The sequence below is a fragment of the Caretta caretta genome, chromosome 23, assembly GCF_965140235.1.
Source record: "Caretta caretta isolate rCarCar2 chromosome 23, rCarCar1.hap1, whole genome shotgun sequence".
NCBI lineage: Eukaryota > Metazoa > Chordata > Testudines > Cheloniidae > Caretta > Caretta caretta.
The window spans coordinates 1,623,872-1,640,402 of record NC_134228.1 but is presented as its reverse complement, the minus strand read 5'-3'; the positions used below and the strand labels follow the sequence as shown (position 1 = coordinate 1,640,402).

General features: G+C 66.0%; 3 protein-coding genes across 5 annotated transcripts; all 3 read right to left on the bottom strand.

The window, feature by feature from the left end:
* Window positions 1–3,590: 3,590 nt before the first annotated feature.
* LOC125628089 (rho-related GTP-binding protein RhoU) lies at window positions 3,591–7,106 on the bottom strand. Its single transcript, XM_048832839.2, has 3 exons — window positions 6,547–7,106; window positions 5,846–5,904; window positions 3,591–5,399 (listed from the first exon to the last, which is right to left on the bottom strand). Exons 1-3 carry the CDS (start codon window positions 6,749–6,751, stop codon window positions 4,953–4,955), a joined length of 711 nt encoding a protein of 236 aa, XP_048688796.2. The 5' UTR covers window positions 6,752–7,106; the 3' UTR covers window positions 3,591–4,952.
* A 1,686-nt stretch (window positions 7,107–8,792) lies between these two features.
* Window positions 8,793–10,605, bottom strand: MIA (MIA SH3 domain containing). Of its 2 annotated transcripts, none has more exons than XM_048832844.2 (4): window positions 10,311–10,605; window positions 9,924–10,057; window positions 9,393–9,526; window positions 8,793–9,046 (listed from the first exon to the last, which is right to left on the bottom strand). In XM_048832844.2, the coding sequence occupies exons 1-4, from the start codon at window positions 10,432–10,434 to the stop codon at window positions 8,851–8,853; spliced, it is 588 nt and encodes a 195-aa protein (XP_048688801.1). In that variant the 5' UTR covers window positions 10,435–10,605; the 3' UTR covers window positions 8,793–8,850. The 2 variants fall into 2 exon arrangements, with proteins under 2 accessions (XP_048688801.1, XP_048688802.1); XM_048832845.2 differs by having other exon boundaries at window positions 9,416–9,526; window positions 10,311–10,585.
* A 2,169-nt stretch (window positions 10,606–12,774) lies between these two features.
* Window positions 12,775–16,340, bottom strand: SNRPA (small nuclear ribonucleoprotein polypeptide A). 2 transcript variants are annotated; one of them, XM_048832843.2, is made up of 7 exons: window positions 16,185–16,340; window positions 15,323–15,423; window positions 14,835–15,007; window positions 14,561–14,737; window positions 14,126–14,299; window positions 13,600–13,688; window positions 12,775–13,399 (listed from the first exon to the last, which is right to left on the bottom strand). In XM_048832843.2, exons 2-7 carry the CDS (start codon window positions 15,393–15,395, stop codon window positions 13,240–13,242), a joined length of 846 nt encoding a protein of 281 aa, XP_048688800.1. In that variant the 5' UTR covers window positions 15,396–15,423; window positions 16,185–16,340; the 3' UTR covers window positions 12,775–13,239. The 2 variants fall into 2 exon arrangements, with proteins under 2 accessions (XP_048688800.1, XP_074978541.1); XM_075122440.1 differs by lacking the exon at window positions 16,185–16,340 and having other exon boundaries at window positions 15,323–15,835.
* Window positions 16,341–16,531: the final 191 nt, after the last annotated feature.

Here is a 16,531-nt window from a genome sequence, read left to right as displayed (position 1 = left end):
GGGCAGCTGGGGGTCACGCTGTGGGGCAGTGAGTGTAACCTGTTCCCGGGGCTGGGGGCTGCTGGGGGAAGGGGGGGCAGCGTGTCGGTGTCACGCTGCTTCCCCCAGTGGGTGGCTGGTTTGTGTCCCCAGAATTCAAGCCCCCCACCCACACCCCCGACCCCCAAGGCATCAGGAGAGGAGGTGGCTCAATTCTGAGGCCCAGCGGTCCCCCACAACTCCCCACCCCGTACCCTGCCGGGCCATATGCAGCTTCTCTGCCAGCAGGGCTGGCTGCCCACGGCTCTTTCATTTCACCTGTTGCACCCGCCTTAGAGCCCCGGCACCTCGTGTGTCCCATCACCGGGCACCTGGGGAGCCCCCAGGCAGGCCTGGCTCAGATCCCCAACACCCCCCCACAGCCTTGACTGCTCTGCCCCCTGCCACTCCCCCTTATTCATGGCTGTTTTCCAGTCCCACCCCCCATGGAGCTCAGCCCAGCCTGGGGCTCACCCTCGGGGGGCAAAATCGGCCACCCCAGCGCCGTCAGCCCGGGTGCAGGGGAACTCGCTGCAGGGCCGGGTTGCACCGTGGTGGGGGCATGTCGCAGTGGTGCATGGGGCAGGTGGGGGCAGGTGGGGCATGTGCCCAGGCCTGAAATCTGCCTGCGGAGGCCGGTGTCCGTGTGACGGGAATGACCCCACACACCCAAGGCCTGCACCAAGGCTGCGAGTGCGAGGGGTGCCCTGCGCCCAGCGATTCCACCCGGGGAGCGTCCCTCCCCACCCCGGATTTGCTGCCAAGGGAAGGGGGGCTCGGGGAGCTAAGAGCCCCAGGAGCACGGGGGGGGTGGGGGCAGCTGTGTGGGCTGCTTCCCCCAAGGTGTCAGAAGCTGGATCTAAGCAGCCCTGGTCTCCCCTTGCTGTCCCCCAGCTCTGGTGATGCCCCTCACCGGCAGCCCCCTGCCATGTTGTACTCTGAGAGTTGAGTGGGGCCTAGTGGACTGGGGGGGCTGGCAGCTTGGGTTCCTAGTAGGGGGCCCCCAGGCCCTCCCCCAGAGAGAGACAAGCTTAGCCTCAAGCTGGGAGAGAACCCAGGAGTCCTGGCTCCCAGGCCCCCCAGCTCTAACCCAGAAGACCCCACTCTTCCCAGAGCCAGGGACGGAACCCAGGAGTCCTGCTGCCCAGACCCCTCCCCCCCACTCTAACCACTGGGCCCACTCCCCCCAGAGCCGGGGATTGGACCCAGGCATCCTGTTTCCCCACTGCCCCTCGCTGCCCCCCCAGCACTGCGTGGGCACAGCGCTGAGACGCGCCCCAGAGCCCTGTGCTCGCATCCACAGGCCCCAGCAAGCCCTGACCCAGGGCGGGGGGGACGCAGGCCGGCTGGGCGCGGCAAGTCAGCGGGCGGCTGTACCATGGACTCCCTGTACCTGCCAAGCGAACACGCCCTCCCCGTGCCCGTGGGGCAACCCCACCTCTGCCAGCCAGTTCCTGGAACAGCTGCTGGGGGGGGCTCAGATCGGGGGGGGGGGCGGTTAATGGGGATGAAGAAATGGAGGCTCCCAGCACCCCCACCAAACCCCCAAACCGCCTCTCTCCAGCCCAGGAAATAAAAACCAGGGGGCATCCAAGTTGCCTGATAGTTAGAGCAGTGGGATCTGGGAGCCAGGACTCCTGGGTTCTCTCCCAGCTCTGGGAGAGGAGTGGGGTCTAGTGGTTAGAGCTGGGGGGCTGGGAGCCAGGACTCCTGGGTTCTCTCCCGTGCACTGGGAGGGGAGTGGGGTCTAGTGGTTAGAACCAGGGAGGGTGGGAGCCAGGCCCTGGGCTTTTCCCACAGTTGATGCTGTTGGTTAAGGGTCTGGGGCCAGATCCCTGGCTAGGGGCTGCTGGCCCTGCTCCATTGAGATCCCGGCCCCTAACCCAGCTGCCCCCCTAGCCGGCCGGGTTCCCGTCAGGCGGGGTTTTCCAGCGCCGCATCCCAGATTCCTGTTTTCCGCAAGGGAAGTGGGGCTTGCCCAGAGGAATCAAATCATCCGGGTTCCAGGAAAGTCCGCCCAGGCCCGACAGCCATGGGGTGGGGGAGGGGGGTGCTGAGCAAGGGGGCAGAGATGGGGCAGATTTCTGATTTCTCCCCCCCTCCCACATGCCCCCGACTGCCATGAATCCCCAGCTGGCCACCCAGAGACCTCAGCCGCTGCACAGTCTCTCTCCCCCACTTCCAGGGTCTGAAGCGGCCCTGGCAGAGGGATGCAGCCAGCTCTGAGGTGGGGCATGTCAGGCAAAGTGCAGCCCCACGCCCCGTCCTTGGGGCAGAAGAGGCCCCAGCGCCCTTTGTCCAGGCTCTGGTGCTGTCGGGTCTGCTCCCCTCCTGAGCTTTATGGCAGGGCGGGAGCCGCTGATAAGAGCCAGCTGCAGCCACCAGCTTCAAGCAGGGACCACAGCAGGGGAAGGGCAGCAACAGGAACGTGACCAACATCCCCTCCCCACCCCCAGGGGGCAGCCTCTGCCCTGCACTGTGTACCCCACCCCGCTCCCAGAGCTGGGGCAGAACCCAGGAGTCCTGGCTCCTAGCCCCCTGCTCTAACCAGTGGACCCCCCCCTCCAGAGCTCGAACAGAAGGAACCCAGGAGTCCTGGCTCCCAGCCCCCTGCTCTAACCACTATTCCTGGCCCTCCTCCCCAAGGGGCTGCCGGCACTAGGTGTGGAGTGACAGTCATGGTCCCCTGGAGCCCCGATACAGAGCTCAGTCTCTCCCCATCAGGGAACCCCGGCAGACTGGCACCCGCTGGCTGGTCCTGCTCAGCCCGGCGCTAGGCCCCGGGTCCCCCTGGCTACGGGCTCAAGGGAACAGAAGTGAACTGAGAGAGGCATCTGGCAGTGGTGAGATGGGGAGAGGGGGAGCCAGGACTCCTGGGTTCTCTCCCTTCCTGGCCCTGAAGTCACTGGCTCCTTCCCACCCTGGAGCACAAGAGCTGCTTCCCCACCCCCCGGCGCTGCCCTCCCTTCCTGGTCTAACCAGTCACCCACCCTGGGAAAACACGGGCGGCTGGTTATCAGGGACCTGCCGGCTCTCACCCGCAGGGACGCCCCAAGGGGCCTTCCCCAGGGGAGGGGCAGCAGGTGGCACAGAGAGCCCTGGTGCCCCCAGCTCTTCGGGCCAGCACCCGCACCGCATAGGGCACCGGTGGTTCCCCAGCCCAGGGCACGAGCAGCCCTCTGCCCACGGGGCCCAGCTAGAGCCGGGGGGTCCCTTCCACCAGCAGGGCTGGGACTCAGGGCGGGGGTCAACTTCCAGCTCTAATCCAGGCTGGCAGGGCCAGCTTGGCCCAGTCCCTGAGGTCTGCAGCGGGGAGCTCCCTGGGCATCTTTGCCAAATGTTGCACGAGGGGGCCCTGATCTCAGTCGGGGTCTGGGCAGCGCCCGGTGTGATGGGGGTGCTGAGATCTCCCTGGGTCTGGGCAGTGCCCAGTGTCACGGGGACACTAGGCTCAGGTCAGGGGGGAGGGGCCTTTGCAGACTGTTCCGTAATCCCCCGTTCAAAGCCCTGATCGACCTCCCCCAGCGCTCGGCTCCCCCCACACAGCAGCTCCCCTGGGAGCTCCCCCAGCGTTTGCAACGGGGACAGAAACTTTATTGGCTCAAGACATTTTAAAAAAAGAAAGAACAGACGGATGGACGGACAGACAGACAGACAGACAGACAGACCCCTGGCTTTGCCCAGGGTTATCACAACAGCAGCTGACACCCACCCCCAACCGGGATCAGAAACCAGCAGCCCTGGGGCAGAGCTAGGGGCAGTTATGGGGGCGAGGGGCAGTTCAGCAGCACACCCCCGCCCCCCCCAGCCAACTGGGGGGACCATGCTGATGCCGGAGTAGGGGGAAATAGATCTCAGCTCCCCCTCCCCATAGGGAAGCCAGGTTCCTGCACCGCCTGAAGGGGATAAAATCACCCATTTGCCCTTTGCCGGCTGCCTGAAGCCAGTCCCCCCATACAGCCCACAGCCCCCCACCCTGCTCCCAGTGGGAGGGCACAGGACACCCAAGGACATGGCTGGCACAGAAGGGGTTAAGGCCTCAGGAGGGGGCGAAAGGGGATTTCTCCTGGGGTCCCCATGCCATGGGGTGGGAGGGGACCCTGGGGAAAACCCCCTTTCGGCCAGGGATGTTTTTATACTAGTGCAAAGATAGCAGCAGGCAGGGGAGGGTCCCGGAGCGGGCGCAGACCCCCAGAGACGGGCCCCTCAGCCTGCTGCACACACGGGAAGCTCTGGTCCACGGCTGCAGCTGGCCAGAGCCAGGGTCCTGGCTGGAAAGGCCGCTGGGGGGAGGGAGGGCCCGGCTGAGCCCCCCACAATACGGGCAGGGCGGCCACGGTGCATTGCACCCCCCGTGCTCCGGCCATTCCCTTCCACAAAGTGCCCAGCAAGGGGGAAGGATTTAAACCCAGCTGTGGGGCCGGACCAGGGCAGTTGAGGGGGTTCTGCGCCTCCCCAGTCCAGTGGGGCGACCCTCCTGCAGCGGTTCACTCCCTGCCCCATGCAAACCAAAATCCTCTGCAAAAGGGGCTGTGCTAGGAGGGATTCTCCCCCACCCCTAGCCCAGGCAGGGGTCAAAGCCCCAGGGCTCCCCAAGACAGACTGTCCTAAAGGGGGGCAGCTTGAGGGATGAGATTCTGGCTCCCCCCACAGCAGGGAACCAGCCCTGCTTTGAATTCGGACCCTGCAGGCCTTTGTGGAGCCAGAACACTGCCCCGGATTGGGGGGGCCATGCAGATCGGCAGCCCAGGAGCACAACCCACATGGAGCAGGGTGGGGGCGTCTGGAGCCCGGCACAGCCACCCGCATGGCATGGGGCCGTCTCCATCCTGCCAGCAAACACCCAGTTCAGCAGCAGCCCGGAGGCTCTTGAATCCACGCCTGGATCGAGTTGCCTGTTCTCAGCGGGACGGTGGCCCGGGGGAGAGCACCGGCTACCGCACACAGACGTACTTCTTCCACCAGGCCTTGGAGAGCGCCCGCACCTTGCTGGCCGTGCTCCGCGCCCGCCGGCCCCGGGCCTCGGCATGCCGCAGCCCCGCAAGGATGGCCGTGTCGAACACCTCCTTGAGGTTCTGCTGGGTCAGCGCCGAGCACTCCACGTAGCCCACGGCCCCCACTTTCTGGGCCAGCGCCCGGGCCGCCGGCTCGGCTACCGGCTTTTCCCGGCGCCGGGCCAGCTGGATGAGCACCTGGACGTCCTGGCGCAGGTCGCACTGGGTGCCCACCAGCAGCAGGGGGGCAGTGGGGTGCAGCCGGCACAGCTCCGGCACCCACTTCTCCCCCACGTTCTGGAAGGAGGTGGGGGCCACCACGCTGAAGCAGAGGAGGAAGACGTCCGCCTTGGGGTAACAAAGCCGCCGCAGCGTGTCAAACTCGTCCTGGGGGGGGGGGAGGGGAGGGAGTGAGTGCCTCCAGCCAGCCCCATGGACCCACCCAGCCCTCACCCTGGTGTCCCTGATGTGTGGGCTGGGGCCCAGGGAGAGAACCAACTTCCTCAAGGCCACACATGGAGTCAGAGGTGGATCTGGAAATAGAACTCAGGCCTCCTGGGTCCCAGCCCCCCTGCCCTGTCCCTGAGCCAGGAATAGAACCCAGGAGTCCTGGCTCCCAGCCCCCCTGCTCTCACCAGTAGCCCCCACTCCCCTCCCAGAGCAGGGACAGAACCCCGGTGCGCAGGGGGCTGGAGGCTGGCAGAGAGCCACAGAGGGGGAGCTGGGCAGGTTCGTCACTTCCCCAGCACCCCCCGAGCTGACCTGCTCAGACGTGCCGAGGGTTGACCAGCTGCTGGGAATGGGTTAAAGGGAGCTCCCAGCTGGGCCCTTACCTGCCCCGCCGTGTCACAGAGATGCAGCCTCACAGGGGCGCTGTCCACCTGCACCACAGCTGCAAGGGGAAGAGACCCGTTACCCCTGGAGCCAGACGCTCCGTGGACCACCAACAACCACCCCCCCTCCAGCCCCAGGGACCTTACGCTTCTCAAAAACAGGTCAGTGGCAAAGCTGGGAGAGAACCCACCTCCGCTGCTCTAACCGCTACCCCGTCCCCCCGGTGCTGGGATAGAACCCAGGAGTCCCGGCTTCCAGCCCCCCCCGCTCTAACCACCAGCCCCCACTCCCCTCCCAGAACTGGGGAGAGAACCCAGGAGTCCTGGCTTCCAGCCCCCCCTGCTCTAACCACCAGCCCCCACTCCCCTCCCAGAACTGGGGAGAGAACTCAGGAGTCCTGGCTTCCAGCCCCCCCTGCTCTAACCACCAGCCCCCACTCCCCTCCCAGAACTGGGGAGAGAACCCAGGAGTCCTGGCTTCCAGCCCCCCCTGCTCTAACCACCAGCCCCCACTCCCCTCCCAGAGCTGGGACAGAACCCAGGAGCCCGGGGGGGGTCCCATTCTGGGCAGTGGGGCGGGCAGAGCACCGAGGGGACGGGGGGAAGGACCGTGCGCTCCAGGGGGTGGGAAACCCCTTGGCAGGTCCCCGGGCGCTGGAAGCGGGGTCGCGGCCGGAGAAGGGCCCCCCCGCGGGACCTACCCGAGAAGCGGTCCAGCGCCGTGGGCACGTAGCGGGCCGGGTACCCGTTGGCGCCGTAGCTCACCGCCAGGCTGGTCTTGCCCACGGCGCCGTCCCCCAGCAGGACGCACTGCAGATCCGGCCGGGGCGGGGGCCGGGCCGGGGGCCGGTGCGGGGGCACCGGGGGCGCAGGCGCGTACTCGGGCAGCAGCTCTTGGGGGGCCATGGTCCGGCCCGCGCCCCTGGCGGGGAGGGCAAAGGGGGGAGCCGCGGGGGGTCGCCAAAGCCGGCTGCGCCCCGGTGCGCCCTGCGCTCCAAGCCGCGGCGCGCTGCCCCGCGCGGGGGTTTATACCCCGGCCCATCTCCATCGCCCCGCCCCAGGGGCGGGGACTAAGCGGGGGACACGCCCCGCATGCTGGAGGAGGTGGGGCAAAAGAAGCTGGGGAGGGGAGATGCGCTAAGGGGGGGTCCTTGCCCAGAGCTTGGGAATCCAGCTCCCCTGCCCAGCGGCTCCAGGGACCCTGGCTGAGCTGGGCCCTTGCTGGACACAGGGGACCTGGTGGGGCCTCGGCCTGAGCCCCGCTACTTCCCACCCCTCCCCCACAGGGCTGGGGCCTGAGCCCCACTACTCCCACCCCCTCCCTCCGGGGTCTGGGGCCTGCCCCTCCGCTGGGTGTGACCATTTGTCAATGCTGCCCAGCCCAACACACCCACCACCCTGTTGTGCATTAATAGAGAACAGTCCCTTCCTGTCGCGAGCCCCCCCCCCCCCCCCCCGGTGTTTTGGACACCGCAGCACATCTGCGGGGGCTTCACGTCTCCCCCCTGCACCAGGAGCAAAAACAGGAAGAAGCCGGGTGCGTGTGCAGGGCGCGTCACCTGTGTTTGGAAACAGGACACGGTGCCAGGGCGATCCCAGGGCCGAGTCAAAAGGGCTCCAGGCAGGGCCCTGGCTCCAGAGAGCTGCTTATGGGAGCCGCGGCCCTGCAGTTCCCACAAACCCCCCTGGCAATCAGCCGCCAGAGAGCTTGAAAACCGGAGACGGGGGGTAGGGCTCAGCATCCAGCCCAACAGGGCTCTGGTCTGGGTCAGGGCAGCTGGGACAACAGGATGCTGATTTTGGGGTGGGATCCATGCAGCACCCAGGACCCTGACTGCTGGTCAAGTTCCTTGGTGCTATCGTCATACACACCATAAATCTGCACCCCACCCATCCCCGTTTTTTGGATGCCTTCCAGATTTTGCAAGGTGAGACCCATGCGCTCACCCGGCCAAAGCCCCGCTAGCCAGGGGGCAGAGGAAAGGTACCAGCTAAAGGGAAGCCCCTCCCTCCCCCCCCCCGCCTTTGCCCCCAGTTCTCCAGCCTGCTCTCAGCCCACCTGCCAAGAGCCGAAGCCGGGATCTGCAGCCCAAGCGGCTGCCTGAAAGGTCCCAGTGACCCTGGGCTGCAGTGCTGGCCCCTCGGCTACCGCGTTAGCTAACCCCCACAGTGAATTAGCAGTGCAGGGGGTGACACCCTCTGTCCCCAGCGCCAGGGCAGCCCCAGGGAGACCCCCACATGCCCCCCTGCAGCAATCCCCCTACCATGAGCTAGAGAGGACCCTGCCTCCCTGTCTCCTTCAGGCCCCACCTCTGCTGAGCCTGCCAGCTGTAACAAAGCCTCCCCCCCAGACCGCTGGGGGGCCACTCTTGTGCTTTCACTTTGAGAAGGCAGGTGATAAAACTAGTTGGCACTTGTCCCACAGCCCCACCCCTCCTCCCTGGGTGGAGCAGGGATCAGAAATGCCCCTCACCAAGCCATGCCCAGCCCCTTCGGCGAGCCCCCGGCCCTAGCTCCATGGGGGGGAAGGCCACGGTGCGTGGCACAAGCAGGGCGGCAGAGAATCTGGGGCAGGGTGTACGGATGAGATTCTATTTCCAGCCCGCTGCTCCAGGGGGATGGCGCTGCCAGCACCAACTCTGCGGCAGCAGCTCTGCGGCAGCCCCCCTCCCCATCCAAGGGGGGGCAGGAGGGACAGGAACATTCCCAAGTGCCCCCACCTAGCTGGACACTGGGGAAACCTCCCCTTCACCCCCAGGGCACCCCTGGGTGCTGCCCCCCCAAGCCAGTCGGGTCTCACTTTTCAAGCCAGTCAGGTGCCCAGCTGGCCTGCGCCAGCAAGAAGCCAGGCAGCTGGGGCGAGGCTGCAAACAACTCCCCCACCTCGCCCCATCTAGGAGAGCCGCTGCTCCTGCTTCCTCCCCAGGGAAAGACGGGGGCCAGCAGGTTTGCTGCATGGGAGTTTATTCAGGACTGGCCCCAGATGGGGAGCAGTAAGGGTGAAGCTACAGCGAGCTGCCCCAGGACCAGAGCACCCAGCGGGGGCGGGGGGAATTATTGCTACAGCAAAGGAAATTCACTTCAGCACCAGGCCCTGGGCCCAGCACTGGAGCTGCGGCACCCAAACGGCTGTGCTGGGATCCAAGCGAGCGCCGGGAGCTGGGGCCAAGGCAGGACTCACTGGCAGGAGAAATCCCATTGCTGGAAGGGAAGAGAGTGCAGAGATCAGACACTGGCCACCGGGGGAGACAAGCGGAAGGAGTCCTAGACCAGGGGGGAGAGAGGAGACGGCAACTAGGAGCCAGGATACCTGGGTTCTATCCGCAGCTCTGGGAGGGGAGAAGGGACTAGTGGGTAGAGCTGGGGGAGCCAGGACTCCTGGGTTCTATCCCCAGATCTGCCACCCCTGCAGTCTTTCCCCATCTCAGGGGCTCAGTGCCCTATGGGTGGAGCAAAGATGCCAGCCTCCCCGCATGCCATGGTCTCCAGATGGTGGCAGCCCCCATGGTGTGGGTACCCCCCCCCCCAGCAGTAATTGGGTGCCCACCTGCTGCAGGTTCGGCTACTCACATCGGTTTTGACCTCCACCTTCCCTGGCTTCAGGTACTGGCTCTCCTGGACCACGCTGCTGGGGAAGAAGCCCAGGCGGGCAGGGTGCTCCCCGTAATAATCCCCCTGCACCTGCGGGGAGGAGATTGGGGGGGAGCTTAGCCTGGGGTGCCACCCCCAACACCAGCCCTCCACCACAGAGCTGCAGCCTGGGCAGGGCAAACTCCCCCACCCCATGAAGCCCCCCAGCCCTGCAGGGACCAGCCCCCCAGCAAACATCACACAGGAGCCCACCAGCCTGCAGAGGGGCACTGGGCTGAGATGGGAAGCGGTGCTGGGGGGCTGACTGGCTTGGCCTGGTGATTTGGGGAAGCAGGGGTCAGGCCCAGCCTTCTGCGTGGCCCTGGCTCCTGCTCCACCAGGGGCTGATGCCCCAGCGGAGCCGAGGGAGCCCGTTTCTGAGCTCTCGCTTGCCCCACCCGGCCGGCCAGCGCCCAAAGAAATCCCCCACGCGCCTCCAGCCACTCACGCTGCCGCCCCAGAACAGCCGGCCGCGGCCCTTCAGCTTGGAGAAGACGTAGACGACCTGCCCGCGCTGGATGGTCATGAAGCGGCAGTCAGGGGCGATGTAATCCTGCACGGCCACCGCAATGGAGATTGGATCTGGGGGGGGCGGGGAACGACACACACACACACGACAGACAGAGGTCAATCCCTGGGCCTGGACACTGCACCTCCACCCCCCCCCCACCCTGTCTCCGCACCACTGCCCCCAGCCCCAGAGCATGGCACGGCCCCGCCCTGCCCCATCCCAGCGCCACGGCCTCAACCCCCGTGCCTGCCACCCCCCAGGGCACAGCCCCGTCTGCAGCCCCTTAGCCTTGGCACTGCCCCAGCCTCCCCCCCGTGCGCTTACGGCTGCAGTCGGCATCCGCACACAGCTTCTTCTCAGCCAGCTTGCCCAGCTGCCGGCCCCCCTGCACCAGCCCCAGCAGGGCGCACAGCAGAGCGGCCCGGGCCCAGAGCCGGCTGTTAGCCATGGTAGGAAAGATGCAGCTGCCCCAGGCTCAGACTGTCCCCACAGGGAGGGCAGGCGCCCTGGCTGCGTTTCTAGTCGCCGCCCTGAGCCCTTTTCGGAGACCCCGGAGCAGCTACCCCACTGGATGGAGCAGTGCCCACTCATTCGGCAGGGGGCCCCCTTGGCAGTGCCAAGCTTTGCCTGTCGCTAGGGGACACCCTGCCCGGAGTCAAGGGGGGCCGTGCTGCTGTAGGGGACTTACAAGGCAGCCCTGACGCACACGTGGCTGTAGGGGGGGGACTGTGCTGCGGCAGGCACCAGGTTTTGGATAGAACATCGCCCCTGCGTCCTTCTGACAATTCCAGCTCCCCCAGTCCTCGGGGACGCCCATCCTGGAGACCAGCCGGGGCACCGCCATGCTCTGGCCTCGTGGCTCTCCCAGGATAGGGCTGGTCACCTCCGACTGCGTAGCACGGCTGCTTTGGTCCACCCCAGAGGGGGCTGCATGTCCACAACAGACAAGGAGTCTTCGTGTCAACTTGCCAGGCCACTCAGAGCGGGAGGAGGGAAAACAGAGACCCATCCCTGGGCAGCGGGGCACAGCCAAGTGTGACGAAGTGGGACTGTTCTTAATGTTTCCTCTGAATAGTGTGGGGGTGCCTCAGTTTCCCCTAGGCAGTTCTTAAGTATCTAGGGGGTGGGGTAAGGGTGTATGATCCTTGCAGAGCCCTAGAGGGCAGGTATGTGCAGGAGTCTGGACACAGAGAATGGCCGACACCCTGTTTCCTGGCAACTGATGGCCTGGGCCCTTCTCCCCTGCAAGGTGAGAGCTGAAGGGTTGGAGAACAAAGGAATCAGGTGACCACCTGGCCCGGGAAAGGAACAAAGCCCAGAGGAGGAGGGGCTGGAGGGAGTTTCAGTTTGGGGCTGGCTGGGGACATGGAGTGAAGGGCAGACGGGGTTGTCTGGCTCACTGCCCCCCAAAATGGACCCAGCTGAGGGGTCCCGTTCTCTGCACCTGCAAGCTCTGTTTTAGACCATGTTCCTGTCGTCTAATAAACCTTCTGTTTTACTGGCTGGCTGAGAGTCCCGTCTGACTGCGAAGTTGGGGTGCAGGACCCTCTGGCTTCCCCAGGAGCCTCGCCTGGGCGGACTCGCTGTGGGAAGCGCACGGAGGGGCAGAGGAGGCTGAATGCTCCGAGGTCAGACCCAGGAAGGTGGAAGCTGTGTGAGCTGTGTGTCCTGAAGACAGGCTGCTCACAGAAAGGCGACTGCCCCAGAGTCCTGACTGGCTTCATGGGGAGCAGGTCCAGAGCATCGCCCAGGGACTCCGTGACACCAAGTCACCAGGCTCAAATTCTCTCCCCCGTCCGCTCCGCTTCTTAAACAACCCAGTGCCACAAACTCAAGCTGGGAGCGAGGGCAAGTGGGGCCGGCTGCTGACGCAGGGGCCAGGGGGCTGGCTCTCGGGTAACATACTGGGCCCATTGTCCCCAGCCCGGCTCCCTACAGCTGAGGCCCATAGAAGGGGCAGTACCACCAGGATCCCAGAGAAGGGGAGGAGAGTGAGGGGCACTGTCCAACCCCCCTCCCCCCCCGCCCCATGTCAGAGGGGAAGCCAGGAGGGGAGCCCCCTGACGCCCCCCCCCCAGGTCAGAAGCTCCCTGTGTCAGCGGTGGGATCCCACTTCAAGCCAGGTGGCACCCGTACTAGCTCCTGCCAGCCGCCAGTTTCCTGTACTCTGAGCTTATGCTCTGACTCAACACATCAGACCCACCTCTGCCAGGGGCCGGGTCTCACCCATGGGGGGCTGCTGGGAAGTGTCTGACCCCCAGCAACTGCCGGGCTCCTCTTGGACAGTGAGGGGGTGAACAGGCTAGCTCTGAAGCCAATGAGGGAGGCAGGCAGCCAGCCACTTCTGGGGGCGACCTCGGTAGTCGAACCCCGGCCACCAGTGATCCCTCTGCCACACTGGGAGCACGACTGGCAGGGCACAGGCCAGCTCCCCCGCCCAGGCACCCTCTTCCTAGCATGCAATGCTCCAGCCAGCAGTGCATCCTGGGATCTCTAGGCTCTGTGTTAAAGAAGGCAGGGACAATCTGCTCAGTCCAGACCCAAGCCACCCCAAAAGGCTCCTGGGATATTGGTGGGGTAAAGCTAGAATTCACCATTTTCACAATCACCAGGTTGGTAATAATTCCCGTCAGCTCCCGCCAATGCCCAGTCCCTGCCAGGGGGCTTGGCTCAGAGCCACCTCTCAGGACACTGGGTAAAGGGAATCAGACTCCCAGGTGGAGAATCCACCCGGGCGATTTCACCCCGCCCCCCCGGGAACTCATCCAGGAACAGCCCAGCCGCGTCACAGGGAGGTCACAAAGTTTTTATTACAGGACAGAGAGCGCCAGGTGCAATGTCTGAGCAGCAGACTCTGGGTACAATGCTTCCGGAGGGTTTTCGCTGCCTCTAGCCGCCCCCGTCCCCACCCCCCTGTACCAACCATCCCGCCACGAACCAGCTCCAGGCTCATCGCAGACACGGGGATCACCAGCTGGCGGCGCTCCAGAGTCACTTACCCACTCCGAGCAGCCAGGCAGCGCGGCGTGCAGGGGGGGACGCAAGTCAGACACTTCCCCGCTGTCAGTTCACAAGGCTCTGGGGAAGGGGGCAGTTTGGGGCTGGAAATCCGGCCGGCCCTGAGGACAGACTTACCTTCCAGGGAACTGGTAAAAAAAACAGGGGGGGGCCTGGCTCAATCAGACACTAACTGGGGGGAGTGGGGAGGGGCAGTTCTGGGCCTGAGGGACAGTTCTGGGCCCGGGTGGGGTCTTCACTTCTTGGCAAAGGAAATCTTCATGGCGTTGCTCTGTGTGATCTTGAAGCCCTGGAGGGCGTCGCGGGCGGCTCCGGCCTGCACCTCGTTATCAAACTCCACGAAAGCGATGTCGTGCCGCCCGGGCACCAGGCGCACCTCCTTGAACCCCGGGAACCTGAGGGGCAGGATCCGGCTGTTAAAGGGGACAGGCCCCCGGATCGCTCTGGCGCCCACCCCTGCTCCCTGGGCCTCCCAATCCCCTTGCTCCCCGCCTCCTTCGGGCCACCCACTTCCACCAAGGTTTGGCACCCCCTGCCTCGGCCCATCAGCCCCCCGGTCAGCGCTCCCGGCACCCTCAGAGGGCCCTACACTCACTGATTGAAGAGCATGGACAGCATCAGCTCGTTGGTCTCCTCGGGCAGGTTGGTGAGGAAGAGGATGTGATTGGGTGGGTTCTCAGAGAGCTGCGAGGGAGAGAGCGGGGGTCAGGCCGGGAGCCCCGACGCTGCGAGCGGCGCCCGGAGGAGAGAGCCAAGAACCCTGCAGGGTGGCTCCAGCCAGACGCACACAGCAGGGGCGGTGCCCAGGCAAGGCCACCCTCCCCCTGCCAGGGCAAGGGCCCCCCGCTTTCCATGCACAGGAGTCCCCCGGGACTCAGCATCTCTGGCTTCCCGGCTGAGGTGAGCAACAAGCCAGTGGGGACGACTTACCCCTCCCTGAGGGGTCCCACACAAGCCTGCGAGTTCTCTTCCGCTAGGCACTGGAGTCAGTACCTTGAAGGGGAAAGGGCCTGTTACCCCCAACCCCAGCCGGAGGTTTGCCCCACACCACTGAGTCCGATGTGACATGGCCATTGCTGCCGGAAAGGAGCAGGAGCCAGGCCAAGCTCTGTCGTACTCACCGGCTGGGTAGGCGGCATCTGGCCAGGCATCATCTGCTGAGGGGGCATGGCCCCTGGCGCGATTCCTCCTGGAGTCATACCGGGTGGGGGGATCATACCCGGAGGGGGCATGTATGGAGGCTGGCCTGCCATGTGGTGCATCATGCGAGGGGCCTGGTTCATTGGCGGCATCCCCTATGGGAGAGAGCGCGAACGCCCAGCTTCACAGCAAGATCCTGGGGCGGGGCTGCCTGGGCACAGTCCTGGCATTCACACCAGAGTCCACCGCTGGCCACAGAAGCCTGGCAGTCACAGAAGCCAACCAGCAGACCCAGCCCGACTCCCAAGAGCAGCCCGGGACAGACCATGCTGGCTGCCCCATGCCCCTCGCGCCGACTGCCAACCGGCCACTGCCCTGGGGCAGCGTCCGTCAGAGGTGCGGCTCACGTTACTCACAGGGACGGCTCCTTGCACTGCGCCTGCCACCGGAGCAGCGGCCCCAGGCATTTGTTTCTTGACCACGGGCGTCTCCGGGCCTTTAGGCTTCCTCTTCTCCCGCTTGCGGTCGCGCTCCACGTAGGTGCCTTTCATTTTCGAGATGATGTCGGAGTCCGACTTGGCGTACTGGATCCTCTGGGGGCGGAGAGAGCTTGTCAGGGGGAGCCTGGCCGACCGGGCAGTTCCCACGGCACCCGCCAGACGGCCGCCCCCGGCCCAGGGCAGCACTTACCATCGGCTTGTCGTAGAAGGGGAACCCCTGCATGGACCTCAAGGCGTTGGTGGCGCTGCTGATTTCCTTGAAGATGACGAAGGCTTGACCCCGCATCTTGAGGCTCCGAGACACCAGGATATCCAGGATCTGGCCGAACTGGGAGAAGATGGCGTAGAGGGATTTCTTCAGCTCTAGGGGAGAGAACCGGAGCGTTAGGCACACAGATCAGACAGGGATGGAGCTCTGCCGCGACGAGGAGCTGGACGCAGACCGGGCGACTCCTGTGGCCTCGGACAGAGGCTCTCACCCCCCACGTCAGAGAGAGGGAGCCCACAGCACTCAGTCCTCCTCAGCCAGACAGCAAGAGGAGAGCAGGAGCGGGGCAGGGAGAGCGGGTCCTCCAGACACCCCGCCCCGGCCCCCCCCAAAGCGCTGGGCTCTGGCGCTAGCCCTCAGCCCAGCGGCCAGCTGCAGACAAGAGCTCCCTCCCCTGGGAGCTGGCTCACCATCCTTCTTGATCTTCTCATTGAGGTTGTTGATGTAGATGGTGTGATTGGGGCGGGTTTCCGGGACGGCCATCCTCGTCGGCCCTTCGCAACGGCGGGGTCTAAGGAGAAGAGACGGTAACCCGAGGCGACCGTGCAACGGCGCCACCGGCTGCGAGGCTCCCAGTGCCAGGGAGAGACGAGCACGAGGGGCGGGAGGCAGCGACCCCACGCGCTCCAGGCTCGTCCAGGCGCAGGGGTTACGCCCACCCCACAGCGCCCGCAGGAGGAGCGGGCCCAGGCGCCAGCAGAACCGAGGCCGCCGGTGCCATGCTCAGCAGAGGCAGGCTGTGACTTTAATGGGGGGGCCAAGACTTTAATGGGGGGGCCAAGACTTTAATGGGGGGGCCACAGCCTGGGGTCTAGGGCACGGACCCCCCACAACGCAGCACCAGGGGAGCCCACCAGCCCGGTTCCCGGCAGCTGCCAGTGCCGCCAAGTCCTGCCACGGGCGCCAGGCCTGGCCACAGCGCCTCCCCACGGGCCCCCCCCAACAAAGACCCCCCCACACACCGGGGGGCAGAGAACAGGCCCCCTCCCCACCCCCAGGGAGCGCTGACGGGGCCCCAGGCCCCGCTCACACCGGGGAGAGGGGGGAATAAAAGCTGCAGCCCTGCAACCACCCCCCCCGTAAGACCCGGATGTGGGGCTCCGGGGGGCGGGGCCCGATAAGCCCCGCCCCCCCAGAAGGCCCCGGTCGCTGCGGCCCGGCCCCGCCGCCCAGACCCCGGCCATAGTGGGTCACACAGGGCGGACCCGACCGCCCGGCCCGATCCCCCCCGGCCCCGCGGCCCGATGGCGCCGCCCCGCCGCGGACCCTCACCGATGGAGTCCGCAGGCCCAGGCCTCCCAGCGCCGCCCGCCGCCACAAGAGCCCGCCGAGAGAAACGACCACGCCCCCTGGCCGCGCGAGCCACTCTCGACGAAGCAGCCTCGGCCTCATCAGCGTACCACAGGGCGTCTCGCCTTCCCCGGCCAATGAAAGGGCTCCGGCCTCGTGCCCGGAAGGCCAATCAAAGCCGTGTCACGGCTTCTAAAACGACCAATCAGAAGGCGGTGCTCTGTCTTATCCCGCCCCCTAGGGCAATTCGCATTCGGATTGGGTGTTCCGCTCGGCCGTTCCCGCCTTCCTCACAAGAGCCGGCCAGTGGCTGAGAGCAGCTGTCAGTA

Bases quoted from the DNA above. Each gene is read 5' to 3' on its own strand.
- LOC125628089 (XM_048832839.2), bottom strand. From the start codon at position 6,751: ATGGCCCCCCAAGAGCTGCTGCCCGAGTACGCGCCTGCGCCCCCGGTG. The intron at 5,905-6,546 runs GTAGGTCCCGCG...TTCCCCTTGCAG, and splicing joins GGCGCTGGACCGCTTCTCGG to CTGTGGTGCAGGTGGACAGC. The intron at 5,400-5,845 runs GTAAGGGCCCAG...CCCCCCCCCCAG, and splicing joins TCTGTGACACGGCGGGGCAG to GACGAGTTTGACACGCTGCG.
- MIA (XM_048832844.2), bottom strand. From the start codon at position 10,434: ATGGCTAACAGCCGGCTCTGGGCCCGGGCCGCTCTGCTGTGCGCCCTG. The intron at 10,058-10,310 runs GTAAGCGCACGG...CGCCCCCCCCAG, and splicing joins TGCGGATGCCGACTGCAGCC to ATCCAATCTCCATTGCGGTG. The intron at 9,047-9,392 runs GTGGGCACCCAA...CTTCCCTTCCAG, and splicing joins AGTAGCCGAACCTGCAGCAG to CAATGGGATTTCTCCTGCCA.
- SNRPA (XM_048832843.2), bottom strand. From the start codon at position 15,395: ATGGCCGTCCCGGAAACCCGCCCCAATCACACCATCTACATCAACAAC. The intron at 14,300-14,560 runs GTGAGTAACGTG...TCTCTCCCATAG, and splicing joins CAGTGCAAGGAGCCGTCCCT to GGGATGCCGCCAATGAACCA. The intron at 13,689-14,125 runs GTGAGTACGACA...TCTCCCTCGCAG, and splicing joins AGATGCCGCCTACCCAGCCG to CTCTCTGAGAACCCACCCAA.